Genomic DNA, 17,966 nt, shown 5'->3' with positions numbered 1-17,966 from the left:
TCGCAAAAGTGAATATGAAATAGAATATCCACCTTACACCTTATCCACTTTATATGCTTGCTTAGTAATCGCATTTGGGATTCGAACCCAACAACTTATCGTCATTTGATACACGCCCAGCAAAATGCCGACGTTACGGATTGACACTAATGTAGCTAACGACGCTGTTCCAGATGGATTTCTGGTTACATTGACTGACCTGGTAGCAAGATTAGTGGGAAAAGACAAAAGGGTTAGATGTTTTCTAATTTTCATACTAATTTGAAAATATGACAATCCAATTTTTACTTTCTATTCAATCAATATCTGTAATCATGATCTTTATTTTACTCTTTATTATAGTATGTTTGCATCCATTTGAATAGTGGTCAACGGATGACTTTTGGTGGATCAACTGATCCTTGTGCGGTTATGTCTCTGGAATCCATTGGAAAGATTAGCGCTGATGAAAATAGACGATATTGCCCAGAACTGACTGAAGCTGTGCACAATGCCCTTGGCATAAGTCCTACACGGTAATTTTTGCATTTTTGGGAAGAGTCGAAGTCGAGCCGAATTATTGCGAGATTCTATACAAAACAATGTTGGTTTCATTTTTCAGAATTTATGTGAATTTTCATGACCGCCCAAGACATGAGGTTGGCAATAATGGTGGATTATTTGGTTAAACAAGCAGTGTCAGGCTATAGAAGTAGCAGGCTTCAAGTGCTTGATTATTTGAACGAATTCCTATAATATAATGTATGGCTTTATATTGCATTTTACAATAAACTCTACTTTAATGACAATTTACTGTTTCGCGTTTTTACGCTTCGATTTTATGAGTAGGGGTTCGAACCCAATGTTTAGTTCGCCATATCATCGTGAGTGGTGTTATAGATAACCTTTCTATTAAAGGTCGTGAGCTTGCAAGGCATCGTGCAGCCGTGGGTCGCGTGCGGCGAATCTTAGGTGAGTAAAATTAACGATGTCCACGAAAAATATCCACATCTCCCAGGTTTTTAAACAGATGGTGCACGCTTACGTATTATAGATATCGAGAAGAGAAGAGATGCCAAGATCCACATCGCTATGGCCCGACAGCACCTGATTGGCTATTTACACTGGCGCTTGTAGCAACCGATTGTGATTGGCTACATTTACGCGGGCTAATTGGCGCGGCGTGAATAACGCGGGCTATTCGAAGTGCAAATGTTATGTTTTTATACTGTAAAATGTAGTCTATTAATTCATTTCTAAACCTCAAAACCTCTTCATGACGAAATATTCTGTTGAAGATTGATAATAATAATAATTTTATTTCCAATAAATGAATTTAAAAAATAATAAATGCGGACGGTTGCGGGGCAAGGTTTTGAAAATGAAATTATGCATATTTTATACAGTTTAGATCTGTTTACTACACGTTTTCAAATTTTCCATACTTTTTCTTTAGAATATTTCCATGTAGTACACTGGTAGAATTATCGCAATGACAGAAAAAACAAGCGGTATTTTACCATCGAAAGTTGAAATGATCAGTGTGGAATCTTCGCATAAGGAATGTCATGATGTTTTCAAACATACACCTGTACGCTATTTAGGTACGGCGATTCATTCGTTTGTTATTTGAAAAATGATGATAATAAATTGATTGAAGTTGATGGTCGAAATACTTTTGGATTTCATTCGGAACTGCAGGTTATGCCAATGAAGTCGGTGAAGCATTCCGCGCATTGATCCCTCTCGCCGCTGTCAGAGCTAGTTATGCTGTTGCCAGCGGTTATGTAGTAGCTGATTCGGCCCATAAAGGGTATCATGCCGCACAGGTATAAATATCGATATTGGCGCATCCGTTTTATGAATAATATCGTTGCACATCTGATTCAATTTCTACATGTATATTCATTTAGGAAGATTGGCCGTCAAATCAAATTCGTACGAGAAAAATTGTCAGAGCAGTTGGGGATACCATGATGTGGCAGGGCTTGGCATCGGTCATTATACCAGGTTTCACCATAAACAGAATTTGTGCTTTTAGTTTGTTTGTGTTCAGAAAAACGAAAATTCTTCCAGCGGCTGCGCAGAAATGGACAACGACCGCCATCGGTTTAGGTTCTATTCCGTTTATAATTAAACCGATTGACCGATCGGTCGATTATATAATGAACGAAACCATAAGAAAGCTATATAAACCGAAACTAGGAAAAGATGAAGAGGGTTTAGTTCATCATACTCGCAATGATTGAATTAGGATATTTTTTAGAGTCCGAACATTTTCATAAATACCTCAAGATAGGTACCGTAGATATATCACAAGTACATTTAGTATTTTTGTTTTATATTGTTTTATGATTGCTTGTAGTTTGTTGATCTTTTTCAATAAACAAATAATTCGAACAATTCATTTGATATACAGTGTTATTTATTTTCCACGATCGTCACATGAAGGCGAAGTTATAATTGTAATACGGAATTTCATACGTACATGTATCAATTGATTCTTCTATACCGAGCATGTATTGCACGACTTCCGACAATTCATTTTCATATACGCATGGTTTTTATTACATTCATCTTGAAGCAACCAATATTTGCAGCTTTGCAGTTCATCAATACATCCACAATAACCACACGTTCGCTTGCAGTTCGTTTTCATCCATTCGACATTAATCTCGCATTCGCCTTGTGCGGCCCAGCCCTGACAATCGTCAGCGTTGTCCAGACAATCGGGAAATGCTATATCGTTGGCGATATTGTCGCTTGCCGGAGTATCGAAGCCTGGCGGTTGCGGAATCTCGGTGATTCTGATAGATGGTGGACATGCTAACGATAAACAGATTGGACGCACCGTCGTTGGTCCCACTACTGAAAGCAACAACGGATTTTATAGGTAATTGGACATGGACATTTTGACGGGACACCGCAAGTTCTGTTAACATTCGACTATCGAATTAGAATTAGATATTCAATACATCGTGTATATATAAAGATAATACCTGGCGGACCCGTTGGCTTGGTCACTGTTTCCTCCTCGTGAGTTGAGCAGAATCCACAAGACTTCGCGCAATACTTGTTCATGAAGGCATAATTGCGGAAGCACTCGCCAGTTTTCACATATTCCTCACAATTCGCATCCGTATTCTTACACTCTGCAGTATCTGAAAACCAACTACATTTCAATGATTTTGTGTGGCATCTTTTTTTCTGCCCCCAAGAAAAAATGTACCTTTTCGGGTAAAAGATAACTTGATAAAAGAGAAACTGTCTCATATAGAAAATCCACACTCAGAAAAAAGATTCAGAAAAGTTTCCATTAGTTATTGATTTATGTTCGACGTTGATCGACTAGAAGTTGATTATTAGGATATTCGAAATAGCTTTTCTTCTCTGAGTGTGGGATTTTATACATTTTCATTATACGACATGGACACATGGGCGTCCCTAGGGGGTTCGGTAGTTCGAACGAACCCCTTTTTTGAATTTTCAAACGTCGTCGAACGTCAGCACATGGTCTGCATCTGCTAAATTAGCAAAATAATAATTGATACATGCAAAGTAAACGGGAACCAGTTTACCTATCGGCCTCAGATTGCACCAGAACGCGCCTACTTGCACGAAATTTTCAAAAATTTTTCTGGGGAGGACCCCCCAGCAGACCTATTCCAGCTCTATTCCTAAAAACGAACCCCCCTAAAAAAAATCCCGAGGACGCCCATGGGACAGAATATAGGCAGTATATACTAGCCGTTATAATGGAAACTGATCAACTTCCCAACTTTTTCTTAGATTGTGTTGACTGAAATTTGAATATTGACCTGCATGCTCGTGGACTTAAAGTTTGAATTAATTCAGTTACCATCGCATCCCAATACCTCAACTCTCATACACGGAGGTCTATTTGAGGGGGTCCATTTGGTCGGATAGAAGCGAATATATCGATACGGAATTCGCACAGTTCTGATTTTCGTTATTTCGTTGCCATCATTCGCCATATGCTGGAACATCTGTATTATATATAGTTTACATTAAAAAAAAAATCATATGTTTGTAAAAATATTAGGTAATATATATGTACACATTATGGTTTAATTTGTAATATACTCGCCTTCACATTTCCGTCGGACGAATAAACGCTCCAGGATCTCGCATCAGCGCTGAATTTCAAAGCGAATTTTTCTACTCGGGAGTCGGTATCTCCCCTTCCTTGGATTACAATTCCACCTCGAGCTGCATTTGTACCTAAATCGATCTGTAAAAAGTGATAATGAATAAAAACTGTCACAGCCGTAGGCCATAAGCCGTGATCACACGAGCATTTTTAGCACCAGACAAATGATTGCGTTTGAATTGCAACTGGCACCGGAAATGATCCACTTGGCTTTGTTTGAGCATTGTTTAGTATCGAGTGAATGGTTTGCGTGTGAACGCGCTCTCTAATTAGGCAAGCGCCAAATTTGGCCCGAGCCTAATCCGTACCAATTTGGCCCGAGCCAAATCGTCTCCGTGTGATCGCGGCTATAGTTCCTTCTTTCGTCGCAGGTACCTGAAGCCACGGTTTTGGGTCTATCACATTCGGTGCAGCGCACCAGGCGTGACATAAGTGCCCTTCAATTGGTGGCGTAAGTTTATGCAAGCGTCCGTTTGAGGCTGGACAATGTGGTGTATAACTAGATGCTGACATTTGAAGATCGTTGACTTGACCGTTTTCTACTCCACAGTTCGTATTCACCGGAACTGTAATACGAATATAATAAGTATTGTGCAAATAACGTTGCTCTTTATCAAACAATAGGGCCTCCATACTACAAAATTGAAGAAAGAAAATTCGACCAAAAGGTTCCCCGTAATATGGAAATAACTCTACCTGGGACCGGTAAAGATATCGGTTTATCAGACCCATCAGTCGTAGTAATGCCGCTTCCTCCGTCTGGTTTTTCTGTCGAGACCGTTTCAGGTCCATCCGTCGATGGTCGTCCAGTACTCGTAGGTACTTCAGTCGTTGTTGTTACATCAGGTTGTTGCGCTACGTAATGGTAAAATGCGATGGGTATCACGATTTCTGACTCTATCAGATAATGATACTATACCAATCGTGTACGTGATGGTATGAAAGATTTAAAAAAGAATAATAGTCAGATATTTACGTTCCATTATTGCTTGGATGGCGTATGTCCTTTTGACTATAGGCCATCTGGAAAAGTCGACATCTTGCCCATTGTTCATACTTTCATCAAATATTCCAGCGTTGACAGTATCGTGTAATTCATTATTCGGCAAATCGTAACTTAAAGCGTTGCTTATTGCGGCGTTCGATATCGATCTAGAATAATGAATACCTTTAAATAGAAGAAACTAATCTTTACTGGATTTCATCACATTACCGAAGGAAAGATTTGACGGTAAATTCGATATCTCACCAATAAAATCCCCTTCTTTAACGGTTATCGGTTGATTAGAAATATCTACTAGTTTTTTACCAATGGAAGCTCTCGGAAGTTTAGTTTTTCTAATTAAAGTGTAAACCTTAGTAGATGAAGTTGGTCTCCACACGCCTACGAATGCCTCAGATCCAGCATAACCCCTGTAATACTCCCAAGCTACCACCTTACCATCACATTTAAAACGGTTATCGACCATCAGATTGGCCCAATTCTCGCCAAGTTTTGGTAAATTGGTCGGCGCCCTTCCGACAGTTGATGGGCAGTTGTTTTCCTGAAGAATGAAATACGTGTACATGTATATATCACTGAATTGATACAAATCACACACCTCGATAATCACAAGATTTAGTATATATACTTACCCCTGGTCCATCACCCGGTGGACCACGAGGCTGTTGCCCGTTACAGCATAGGACACAAAAAGTCAAAACGAAGCAAATGAATTCAGGGGCTTTCATTTTCCAGCAGCTTTCCCCGCTTGAATGGCTGATAGCGCTGAACGAGCGGGTACTTATTGATGGGATGTAATATGCATTTATAAAACAGAATAACTGTATTTATCATTAACCTAGATGATTGGACCGTAATTATTGGCCATTACAGGGAGGAAAATGAGTTTTCGTCTAATTACAATTGCAATGGTCGAATTTGTCGATGGAAAGCCGCCCTCGCGTTCAACAAAAATACAGAACATCAGATTGTTGGAAGGTCCGATTTATTTCAGCGCACATAAATCTAAGCAAACAAGAAAATGTCCATGACAGAGTCTGTTTATGGAATGAAGCCTGGAGGTCCCACTTCTCCTGGTGGGCACTGTCCAGATGGACAAGAAGTAGTAATCGATTCCCCAGTTGTTTCTTCTTTATCTATAAAAGAAATCATCGAAACCTAAGATTCAAATTGTCACAGTTCAAAACATTGACATTCGTGAAAAGGCATTGCTTCAGTTCACGTTTTTCATCCCGAAGTTTAGAGCATGATCAAACAACAAAATGAATTTATATACACAAATAGCTACGGAATGTGCCTTGAAATGTAAAATCACAGAAAAAGATTTACCATCCATTATTGCTTGGATGGCGTATGTCCTTTTGACTATAGGCCATCTGGAAAAGTCGACATTTTGCCCATTGTTCATACTTTCATCAAATATTCCAGCGTTGACAGTATCGTGTAATTCATTATTCGGCAAATCGTTACTTAAAGCGTTGCTTATTGCGGCGTTCGATATCGAACTAGAATAATGAATACCTTTAAATAGAAGAAACTAATCTTTACTGGATTTCATCACATTAACGAAGGAAAGATTTGACGGTAAATTCGATATCTCACCAATAAAATCCCCTTCCTTAACGGTTATCGGCTGATCAGAAATATCTACTAGTTTTTTACCAATCGAAGCTCTCGGGAGTTTAGTTTTTCCAATTAGAGTGTAAACCTTGGTAGATGAAGTTGGTCTCCACACGCCTACGAATGCCTCGGATCCAGCATAACCCCTGTAATACTCCCAGGCTACCACCTTACCATCACATTCAAAGCGGTTATCGACCATCAGATTAGCCCAATTCCCTCCAAGTTTTGGTAAATTGGCCGGCGCCCTTCCGACGGTTGATGGGCAGCTGTTTCCCTGAGAAACAAAATCTTATATCAAATTTTAGCTATTCCTCGATGATCACCAGGCGCGGATCCAGACTGTATTCCATGTATTCCAAAGTACAGTGGTGATTGAAAAAATGCCCTTTTCCTCGAAAGTGCCCCCGTGAATTCCTGTCATATATATTCCATGAATAAACAAATCCACAAAAAAGATTTCTGGTAGTATAACATCTGGAATAACAGTCTATTCGACATTTCGGCGAGGGTATAGGGGGCCTAAAATGACGCCACAATGGAATGTTATAGGTATGATATACTTACCCCTGGGCCATCGCCGGGAGGTCCCCGAGCCACCTGGGCGTTCGAGCTTATTACACACAAAATCAAACAAAGGCAACTCAATTCACTGGTGGACATGGTGCCAGTAGATATCACGTCAAGCAATGTAGAAAACAAGCATGACGTGTACCGATGCTTGTTGTGTACCGTGTAATTGGTGATAATCGTCCAATCATTATTTCTGTGCGTAATAGAAGTAAACAAATATCATTGGGACAATGATGACCAATTTATGCATTTTTCATCCGATTGGGGTTCTTAAGGGTTGCCCCATTTTATTTTCCATACCCAGGTTATGAATTTTCCATACCCCTAAGTTACACATCGCCAAAGGACTGGCAATGTAGGCCCATTCGAAGTAAATAAGTGCCACTTATCAATACCATCGACGAAGTGTTTTCAAAAAGTTTGTTATCAAATGTTTAGTAAGACATTTAGGCATATAGCCAAAGGTTCAAAATAAAAGGACGGTTTTATTTCAGACCATTTTCCTGATTTTCCATACCTTTTCATAGCCATGGAGAAAAAAAATCCGTAGCTTTTCCAGGGCCAGGGAAAAAATTCCAATTTTTCCAAAACTTTCTAAGACTTACAAAAACCCTTATAATAAAGAACCCTGTCTGATGATGACGAAATGAGAATAAACGACGATTAACTTAAACAGAACGATCGATCTAAATTAATGAAATATCGAAATTTATTCTCTGTACAAAAATTCAAGCAATGAAAAAACCGAGAAAATATTTTATAAACACGATAACATAATAATTACATTCACTTAAACGAACAGTGTTGCTGCAATGAATAAATTGTTAAATTAAGCGCATCTTGCATCCATTACAAGTTATGATCTGATGGATCTTTTTCTAAAACGAAAAATCAACTTGGCTTACCCAGCCACGCAAACGTAATCGAATAACCAACAGGGATTTTTTGTTGATCAAAATAAACAAATTTACTGCTTTGTTATAAATCGTATCTTGTAACATACATAATAAGATTTCTTGGATTTAAAATATACATGTATCTAATTCAAGTAAATTATCTCGATTTCAAACTATGAAAATATAATACAAGTACATATTTGTCGAGGCTGTTACATGGCCACGTCAACAAAACGGATATTATGCTTAAAATACATAGATATATGATTATCTGCGACATATTTTGCTCTTTCTATGAGCACCATTTCGCGGAGGTGGGGAGAGTATAAACCACCCACTTCCCTGACCGTTCTCGGCTCTTAGATAAATCCCTATCGTACGTACGATTGTGCAGAAATAAAGAACCACGCGTGAATTTGGAATTATGTAATCTTTGACGGAATTTAATGAAATAAAATACGAATGAATATGTAGCTGAAATGGTATAAGTTTGGAAGACGCTTTATTACAGTAGACTACGAACTGAATGAAAACTCGAGTGAAAAAAGAATTTCTGCATCGAAATTATGATATAATTAATACTGATATGTGAAATCCATATTTGCACATCAAAAACTAATTTACAGACGTTTGCGTTAGGAATGTGTACTGGGGCGCTTTAATTTTAGTTACTCTAGATATAGGCGCTATTCAAAAGCCGAAATCTTTAATTGGAATGACTTATTGTTTACACGAATGAGTTAGGCATATACTTTCTTAACATTTAGGTCAAACATAGTCGGGAACGGTACACCAGGTAGGCTAAACATGAAATTTCAAATCTACCTGCCGTATAACGTAATTTCCATACACACATTCACAATATTAAACAATATATTCTTAGACACAATTTACATGTATAAACAACACGAATTATAAGTTGACAATCATGAATATGCAACACAGCAATGAATACCAACATTTTCAATGTTGTCATTTCCATTTAACAATGATTTTCTCTAACAATATTGCATAAAGTTTTATGTGTTGACTACATTATCGAGTGGGTTGCTTTAGAGCTAATCGCATTGAACCTTATGCGGATCAATCTGTTGTGGTCAATATTATCAGGCGGCTTATGGTCGTACGATCCATCGGCCAATAGGGGACTGAGCCTTCGTTTAAGCTATTATCCTATCACAACCCAAAACCGTACGTAGAATCTAATTACGAAAGCAGACCATAGAGCGAGGGGCATAATCCAACACCAACTGAACCCCTGGGGAAGTAGCGGCTGACAGCAGTAGCGATCAATATATAAAAATACATGTATACATGTACAGTAAACCTTTTGCCTTACTCTGACTCTTGACTGAGCCACACTAAAAACTTTCTGACTTCCCAACACATTTTCCTATCCATAACTGGGGACTTTGCTTACCTTGGACTGATTTTACCGGTACCGGTTTGTCCGAGTTACTTAAGGTGGGGTTTACTGTACAATTAGAGCGGCTTTGTTTTACTGGATTCTTGAGGGCTGACGGCAGGTAACTGATACAATGAACCGACGCGTAAAACACACGTTCTTAGTGCATAAGCGTTTATGTGCGCATATTCTAAATGAGAAAAATATCTTTCACAATGGGAATAATTTCAAGTTGAGAAAATAATCCTATAAAAGTAAGAAATATATAGAATGATCTTGTAGTTGCAGCAGCTTAAGACACCTGATTTTCTCGAAAATCAATGAAGATTTGAAAAAGACGAGATGAAGACATCGGTTTATCGATGTCTGATCACGAACATTGTTTCACATCAGCAGCAAATTACGAACATTGCAGCATGTTTTAAATGAACGAGTTCTATTCGAAATTTCAAAATGAATGAAATACGACAGCCTTCGGAATTTCGTTACTGGCGAAAATTGGAAATCAACTCGATGTCCGTAGCGAAAAAATTAATATCATACATGTAATATAAGGTAATATTAGGCTTATAGTATATTCATCCGGTGAGGTGGGAGAGACCCCTCCCATCTACTCACTTCCAATCGCATTCATAATTATCATTATCATATTTACAACAAATATATATCGTTAATAATATCATATACTTCCAGATAATTTCATCATCATCAAACTAACTGGAATAATCGTATAATATTCTAAGATCACAGTCATTGTACACCTGACTCAGTCTTTGGCATAAACTGTCATTGCATGGTTTTTTCGGGGCTTTGATGAATTTGTGGCGCTTCGAAAATATTGAACGTTTTCATGGACTGAGAATATTGGTTATTCAAAATGAGTTTACGTATATTTTCATACAGGCACGCCATTCTATTTCACAGGGTTATACGCTTGGAAACAACGATTTCGATGCTTTAAGGCCGGCTACCGACTTGATAGTTCTAGAAATCCCTGATTGCTTAAAACATGTACCGGTACTCGAAGTTTATGGATGAGAATTAAACATCGTCGCCTTCGCTGTCAATAATATTTTGCAGCATGTTCCTGGCATATTCCAGTCTGTCACGTAGGAAAATGCTACATCCCTGAGTGCGGATATCTTCCAGATGATACGAAGTGGCTTTTCGCTCCTCGTCAATTAACGTCGCTATATGTTCCTTTCCTTTGTCCATATTCACTATAATTTTTGTGTGGTCATCGAAGAAATTTACCTGGAATGATGAAATCAAATGAACTAAGATATCTATTATCAAATTTTGACTTTTATTACCAGACGTTGCAGGTTAACAGTAATCATCTTAACCAAGAAATGCATTAAACATGAATTTACCTGCAGAATGCCATTACTAAGGTACATAACAATAGCCTTCTCTGTTCGAAACCATTTCTTCATGAACGTATTTGACAATGTGATCCCGGGTACTTCTTGCACCTCTTCAGGAACTTCGCCACCCTGTAATATTCAATTACATTATGTTGCTTGTTGAAAATAATCACGTCTTTTGCTTCCAATGAAAACGTATGTAATACGTACTTGAATTAGGTTTTCATCCATATATGTGGCAAAATATGTCACTAATTTCGATCGTTTTATCATATTAGGAGGAGGAAATTCTGTCGAAAATGCAGCCGCCCTGTTGGCCACGTCAACGAACTGTACGGACCTGAAATATAAATAGATAGAATATGTAGGATAGAATATGTCCTTGTATCTAACAAGAAGCTTTATCTTTCTAGATATATCTTTTGTTTATGAGCACCAACAAAGTGACCCCCAGATTTGTAAGATAACTTAAACAGGAAATAAATAAATTGTCAACTTTGAGAATTTTTTTTGGTTTTAATCAGCTTCGGTTTCAACAGTTTAACTTACCGACCATCTGAGCCCAATACTATGCGGTCCCCTTCGTTGAATAACACTCCTACTGTCCTATTTGACAATTGATAGCCGAAACCATATTTATTCGAGTAATCAACCCATTTTATTATCCACAGTACTTTTTCACTTCCAGTCGGTGAAGGGTTCACATCCACTTCTACAATTTATTCACAGGTTTTTAAGTTAAAATCTAAATGTATTGAAAGGAATTGCAGTGCACTGTTGGAAACAAAGCGTGTAGTATAAATGTATAGGTAATGCAAACGTTAAGCCTGAGATTCTATTCGCTCATTCTGATAAAAGCAAATTATCATACTAATTTTTATCGGCAAAGCCTATTCACTAAATGCAATCAACCACACCATCACTGCCACCAAAAAATGTAACCAGTTAGACTGATCAAACAGGAAAATTAGTTCCTTCAAAATCATGAAAGCTCGGGAGTTTTTATGAATTTATGAACATTATCTACATATATTACTTAACGTGAGACAATAAAATCTTATCTTGTTTTTAATTTACAATGTTTATCTATACAGTAGATTTTTGAACAGGACTTCATAGGTATGCAATTTGTAAATGGGTCAGCGATATGAATTCTGTATACGATAAGATATTTATGTTGGTGTCATACACTTCATATCGGTTTAATTTGGAGGATCGGCTATACTCGCGTGTATTATAACAATGAATGTCAAACAGAACCAAAGATAAATGAAATGTAAATTGTCAGTGGCTAAACCAGCCTGATTCTGAGCCTTGAGGCAAAATTGGATTCAATCCTTAAGTAAGATAACTATTCTAATGTAGTAATAAGCCGCGATCTCACGGAGGCGATTTGGTCAGGGCCAAATTGGCACGGATCAGGCCTGTGCCTAATAAGAGTCATTTCTGGAACCAGTTGCAATTCACAAGCGCAATAGTTTGACCCCAGCTAAAATTTGGCTCGGGGTTATCCAACATTTTTGAGTGGGCCAAACAGGCATGGGCCCATTCGGCACCTGTAGGAACGTGCCTAATTTGGCACAGGCTTTTGCCTGGCCCAAAAATGCTTGTGTGATTGCGGCTATATAGTCAGATCCTACAAATGAAACTTGTTAAATTGTTAAAAGCAGGCTGTTATAGTTCACCAGTCCACAAAAGAGAGGAAATAGAGCTACACTATGACCCTCACGGTCATATGCGCATCTAAATCCTCCGTCGATGCAGCGTGGCTTCACGGTTATATGTACAAATCCATTGGTGCATTAAAACATAAAAATAATACATTTCATCTTACCATCGGGCATGTCTTCTAAACAAGAAGACAGTATTTGACAGAGAGTTGACGCGACTCCAATCTTTGCTGGTTGTTCATATTGGGGCTCGTCTGTAATATGAAGCTTGGTTGATAAAGGAAGGCAACAATTCTTCAGTGGGTTATCATCCTTGTCTATTTTAAGTCCAATCAGTGCTAGACATTCGGAAGCAAATCCTCCTGCGAAAACCAAAGACCACATTCGAGTCCATATCAACTATCATGTTATGTACTCTTTAGATGGCTTGTTTGCAGTTTTGCAGTAGCTTTCCCCCACCCCAAAATACATACATAAGATGATATCACTTATATATAAATTTTCTTTTCCAAAATGATAGCACTGAAATCTAATTAAAAATTTGTCTACATAACCTTCCCACGAATACCAAGGAATGTTCAACTTGCAGAAGCAAATTGACCAAGGATTAAGGATTAAATGATAACCTAGAAATTGAATAATTCCTAACTACCTTTCTCATGATGTTCCTTCTGTTGGATCGGGTTACTAGGCAGGTTCCGATTTGGAGAAACATTCTCTTGTTCGGATACATCGTTGATAGGCGAAAGGGTGGCAGTCGCCTGTTTCAGCATTTTGGTTGGCGATTTAGCAGGTGTACTGATATCATTGGGAAGATTGTTTGATACGTTGTTGTTTTCAGGCAGTTTGAGGTGATCCTTGAAAGATAAATATTCATAAATTATTCATTCTTCAGATATAAATATTTCTTTAAATCTGATAAAATTCCCACTGAAAAAATAAACAAGGCCTAATCACCTTTGCTGCATCTGCTACCGATCTCTTCAGTACATTCTCGGTTGTAACAACAGTATCGGGTCCGAAAGTAGTCTCCTTTTTAACAAGTCCATTCCTTGTCGGAGATTGTGGCCACGTGGGGGCGCTATTACAACATGTGGCCGGTAACACAAGCGGGTTAATTCCGGTTTTGAAAAAGTCATGATTTAGAATATCCCGTAATTTCGGCCGCATGTCTGGATTAGGAGACAGCAGTTTTCTCATCAACGATTTAGCCGATGGCGATATATGGTTCGGAATGAAAAACTTATTCGTTGCTATCCGTAGGTACGTTTCTTTGAGTGTGGGGGTTTCAAAGGGTGGTCTCCCGACTAGCATCGCAAACCTACAAGTAAATATAAATAATTATGAAATATAAAAGGCAAAAATCGTCTCATGTTTCATTAAGTTTATATTATCTCAACTGCTGACTGTCTAATATACATAAAGTATACTGGGAATTCGTTTCCACTGCTGTTCCCATTTGGGGACGTCATCACTTTATTTTTATCATGCAAATATATGCAGAAAATCATTATCTAGAAAGGAAAAACCCCATTTCATAACAACTGCCTAAGTATTTACTTACATTGTGCAGCCTATGGCCCAAATGTCAGCCTCATAACTGTGACCACGTTTTTGTAATACTTCAGGTGCTATGTAATTGGGGGTACCACAGACAGTCCTATAAAAAGTGTTAGAATACATGAAAATAAACAGATTACGCCTATTGTGTTTATTATGTTTATTATTTCCCAGATTATCTATACACATTCAGGTCATATCCTTTTGAATATACGAACAAAAATCAGGATATAAAAAAATGAGTTTTATGCAGGTTCTGTGTGTGTAATTCCCACGAGATGGAATTAATCGAAACATTATGAAATATAGCATAATGAAAACGAACAGATGCTATGAATGACTAACATGATTTCAGTTTTATGTACGGGTAGATCTAAGATTATATCACTGTCTAAATATGATATTCCAAACTCGGACCACAACAAGATGAGTCACATACACTTGGAATAAGTGGGCGAAATCTAAATCAAAAACGAAAAGTGAATACATTCCATTCCAACACCTTTGGCCTACAATATCAAAGCCTATATATGGTGTATATTTGTATGTGAAATTGTAAAGGAAATCAAAAGAATTTACTAACAGCAAACTCTGCGGTGCTGATCTTAGAGTAAACACATACATATGAATAGAATGATTAGGTAAAAGTACAATTAAAACGGAAATATAGCTGTGAACTCTGTTTGAACCTGCTTGAAACAAGTCGAACGTGTAATGTAGCGTAGTATCACATCCGAAGAATATGTGACCAGGCAAATTCCATTCTCGGAATCGGTGACAATCGTACTGAAAATGCATTTACTTTTAAACATTCGTGCTAATCTATTTGGGGTAAAGTGCTCATTTAGTTGACAAATAATGTTTGTTGTGCTACCGAGATGAGCTCCACAAATAATAGGTATTAATAGTATTGGTTGACTTACATTTTCTTATCTCCTACGTGGTTCATCTGAGTAGCCAGACCGAAGTCGGCAATCTTTATTTCCATGGCATCGTTGAGTAGCATATTACCAAGTTTCAGATCTCTGTGAATGATGTTGTGACTATGTATGTACATACAGCCTTCTATGAGGTGTCGTAGGTAGTACCTCACTTCTGGCTCTGTGACGGTTTTTCTTTGTTTTAAAACATGTACCAGTGACTGCAATTATTTCACACAAAAACTAGAAAATCAGCCAGAAATGAATTCCGATTCAAAGAAATACTTTGATAGCCTAGAAAAGAAATTCTACAAAACTCCCGAAAAATTGTGTCGAATAGCGAATTTTCCAACGATTTCCGGGAATTGAGATTCAATGCAAATATGTACGTCAAACAAGCATTGAAGGGTTAATAACAAGTAGGTTTCCTCTAGAAGCGCAGTAATTTGATACAAGGGGTTCCTCGAAATATAAGTGACACAAGTGCAAACAGTGAATATTTCTCTATGAAAAAAGAAGCCAAATCGATAGATAGGCAGACTACATGTCAAGTTGGCTATGTGGAAATGTGAATATCTATGGAAAAGGTATAAAGGCCTTACAGATGAATAAACACATCAATAAAACTTTTCTATAGATATTCACATTATTCTTTCTACACAAAATATACGCCTTTCACCAAAAATTAGTATATTCTACATAAATTTTAGCTTCCACTTATAAACAAGGTTCTAATAAAACACCTACCTTTCTGCTGCAATATTCTAATAGTATAATGACATTGTCATCATCTTCGAAATATTTATGAAATTCAACTATGTTTTTGTGCTTCAACTTTCGATGAAGATCAATTTCTCGAGTTATCTAGAAATGCCAAAAAATTAATATTCAAAAGAAGTCTTCGTGAAAACATTTCAGACCATGGCTTAGCTAAGAAGTTTGATTTACCTTTTCTCTTTGGTGTGGTTTTGATATACGGGTCTTAGGTACTATCTTGCCAGCATAAACTCTTTTCGTGTTTAAATCAGTGAGTTCATAACAATTTGCAAATCCACCCTGGAAAAAAGATAATCATACAGTATTACCAATTATCTATCTTATCAGTGTAAAAAGAAAGGATTTTCGTTATTTGTTAGATACATGCCTTTCCCAGCAGTTTTCCGCGTGTGTAAATGGTTCTGGTGGATAATTCCATATAATAATGCGGATTTTCGGTATTCTTAGCATTGTTCTTCGCAACATTGTTATCTTTAGCATTCATTACTGTCATTGCTGCCATTTCCTTTACATGTGATGCCAGCGTTTTCGGCGTTATTTGGAGCATAATGCAAATTACGTATTCTTCGTTGTACACCGGGAAACCCTATACATATACATCAAATGTATCGTACAAGCATTTAACTATGATATACATAACGACGTATGTCAACGTAGGGCATATAATTCCAATCAGTGTTTACTGTAACACAATGTTGGACAAGAAAATCAATAAGCGATCCGATAGCAGTTGAAATCATCATTCGGCTTGGTCTTAATAAAGAACAGCACAAAAATTAAAAAAATTAAGAATTTATGGGTTGGGCGATTCTATATAATTGCAAGGGTAGTGATTTACTAGAATGAGACTCGGATAATGCCGTATATACATTGCACGACGTAAACTTGATAAAGAAGTCTTTGATTCATTACACGCGACGGTGTCTCGAAGTAAGGTTATTGAAGAACTAGTTCCTTTTATTTGGTCCCTGTGTATAGCCTTAACGTACGGGTGAAATTCTATATTCCTGACAGCGATTCCGCAATGAATAAAACTAATTCCACAGCTTCTCGGAAATATCAATCTGTTACAAAATCAGTAATTTTTTACACTAGTTCCATCGCACACCCGACATAGTCACAGTATTGACTCACTTATCTTCGGAAAAATGCTGTTGCATGACCTAATTACATGAGCTAATACAGTGACATGCGTCATTCTAAGCCAAGCGCTTTTTGATACTTTGAAGGTTCGAACCACGAATACATAACATAATTAAAAACAAAGTGTAAATTCGAATTCAAAAACTACAACAACCAGGTCTATTCGTATGTGTGTATGTGTAATTTATGTTCGAATGACATGGCGTCTGGAACCGCATGCTGCAAGTGCTCAACACTACTGTTCGATATATGGTAACATCAATTCGATATAGTCGGGTGAATAAACCACACGCGCCCAGGCCCCCGTCAATTGAAAATCCCTGTTTTAAAGATAAACCTATGTACATAAATAAACAACAGAAAATAATGTCATAACTCTACCTCAGTTGTTGTGAATTCCAGTAATGATACATATTCTATTTATTGTCAGCTGTTCTGTCGTGCTAGTTGCCTCGATCCTCTTGATATACATACAGACAGCGCTACTGTCGCTCCATATAGATCTCCACAGACGGTTGGACAGAAATACCTGAACGAAGTCCCATTGTAATCTGGCCCAGTTCCATTGAGTATTTACATGACAATAAAACGCATAGAGGGTGACGGCAAAGTTTACGCGTAAAGTGCTTTGTATCGCGAAATCAGACGAGGATTTCCTTATTTGGAAAACTGCATTTCCGTACTTTTCCGTAAGAGTAATTAGGAAGGATAACGAGAAAAGATAATTTTTGCTTCAATATTTCGAAACAGGAAGATAATTATTGTTAATGTTTGATGACGCAAAATTAGGAAATAACTTACGCCAAAGTTTCATATGATACAGGATTCGCAGAATATGGTCTATTTAATTTATGTTTGCGATATCATTTTGACGTCGCGTAG

The 17,966-nt window shown here is 37.6% G+C and overlaps 4 protein-coding genes across 9 annotated transcripts; 2 read left to right on the top strand and 2 right to left on the bottom strand.

The window, feature by feature from the left end:
• Positions 1-75: 75 nt before the first annotated feature.
• On the top strand, positions 76-788 carry LOC141898623 (macrophage migration inhibitory factor-like). The gene is made up of 3 exons (XM_074784636.1): positions 76-232; positions 343-515; positions 602-788. The coding sequence occupies exons 1-3, from the start codon at positions 125-127 to the stop codon at positions 666-668; spliced, it is 348 nt and encodes a 115-aa protein (XP_074640737.1). The 5' UTR covers positions 76-124; the 3' UTR covers positions 669-788.
• LOC141898622 (mitochondrial fission process protein 1-like) lies at positions 658-2,370 on the top strand. 4 transcript variants are annotated; one of them, XM_074784633.1, is made up of 6 exons: positions 658-741; positions 898-951; positions 1,034-1,216; positions 1,436-1,583; positions 1,681-1,808; positions 1,893-2,370. In XM_074784633.1, the coding sequence occupies exons 4-6, from the start codon at positions 1,472-1,474 to the stop codon at positions 2,226-2,228; spliced, it is 576 nt and encodes a 191-aa protein (XP_074640734.1). In that variant the 5' UTR covers positions 658-741; positions 898-951; positions 1,034-1,216; positions 1,436-1,471; the 3' UTR covers positions 2,229-2,370. The 4 variants fall into 4 exon arrangements, with proteins under 4 accessions (XP_074640734.1, XP_074640735.1, XP_074640733.1 ...); XM_074784634.1 differs by having other exon boundaries at positions 1,034-1,193; positions 1,893-2,369; XM_074784632.1 differs by having other exon boundaries at positions 1,034-1,209; positions 1,893-2,369.
• Positions 2,371-2,416: 46 nt separating this feature from the next.
• Positions 2,417-7,891, bottom strand: LOC141899859 (uncharacterized). Its single transcript, XM_074786439.1, has 9 exons — positions 7,341-7,891; positions 6,756-7,050; positions 5,127-5,318; positions 4,847-5,005; positions 4,526-4,716; positions 4,088-4,231; positions 3,839-3,986; positions 2,979-3,140; positions 2,417-2,847 (listed from the first exon to the last, which is right to left on the bottom strand). The coding sequence occupies exons 1-9, from the start codon at positions 7,434-7,436 to the stop codon at positions 2,486-2,488; spliced, it is 1,749 nt and encodes a 582-aa protein (XP_074642540.1). The 5' UTR covers positions 7,437-7,891; the 3' UTR covers positions 2,417-2,485.
• A 161-nt stretch (positions 7,892-8,052) lies between these two features.
• LOC141898450 (serine/threonine-protein kinase PLK1-like) lies at positions 8,053-17,648 on the bottom strand. 3 transcript variants are annotated; one of them, XM_074784333.1, is made up of 13 exons: positions 17,466-17,648; positions 16,309-16,527; positions 16,113-16,220; positions 15,912-16,028; positions 15,168-15,385; positions 14,249-14,344; positions 13,642-14,005; positions 13,337-13,541; positions 12,849-13,046; positions 11,564-11,726; positions 11,225-11,354; positions 11,021-11,143; positions 8,053-10,901 (listed from the first exon to the last, which is right to left on the bottom strand). In XM_074784333.1, exons 2-13 carry the CDS (start codon positions 16,486-16,488, stop codon positions 10,689-10,691), a joined length of 2,115 nt encoding a protein of 704 aa, XP_074640434.1. In that variant the 5' UTR covers positions 16,489-16,527; positions 17,466-17,648; the 3' UTR covers positions 8,053-10,688. The 3 variants fall into 3 exon arrangements, with proteins under 3 accessions (XP_074640434.1, XP_074640436.1, XP_074640435.1); XM_074784335.1 differs by having other exon boundaries at positions 12,849-12,938; XM_074784334.1 differs by lacking the exon at positions 17,466-17,648 and adding an exon at positions 16,931-16,992.
• Between the last annotated feature and the right edge of the window lie 318 nt (positions 17,649-17,966).

This window comes from Tubulanus polymorphus, chromosome 2 (genome assembly GCF_964204645.1).
Source record: "Tubulanus polymorphus chromosome 2, tnTubPoly1.2, whole genome shotgun sequence".
In the NCBI taxonomy this organism is placed as follows: Eukaryota; Metazoa; Nemertea; class Palaeonemertea; order Tubulaniformes; family Tubulanidae; genus Tubulanus; species Tubulanus polymorphus.
The sequence above is the reverse complement of the archived record's forward strand: the minus strand, read 5'-3'. Positions and strand labels throughout refer to the sequence as shown.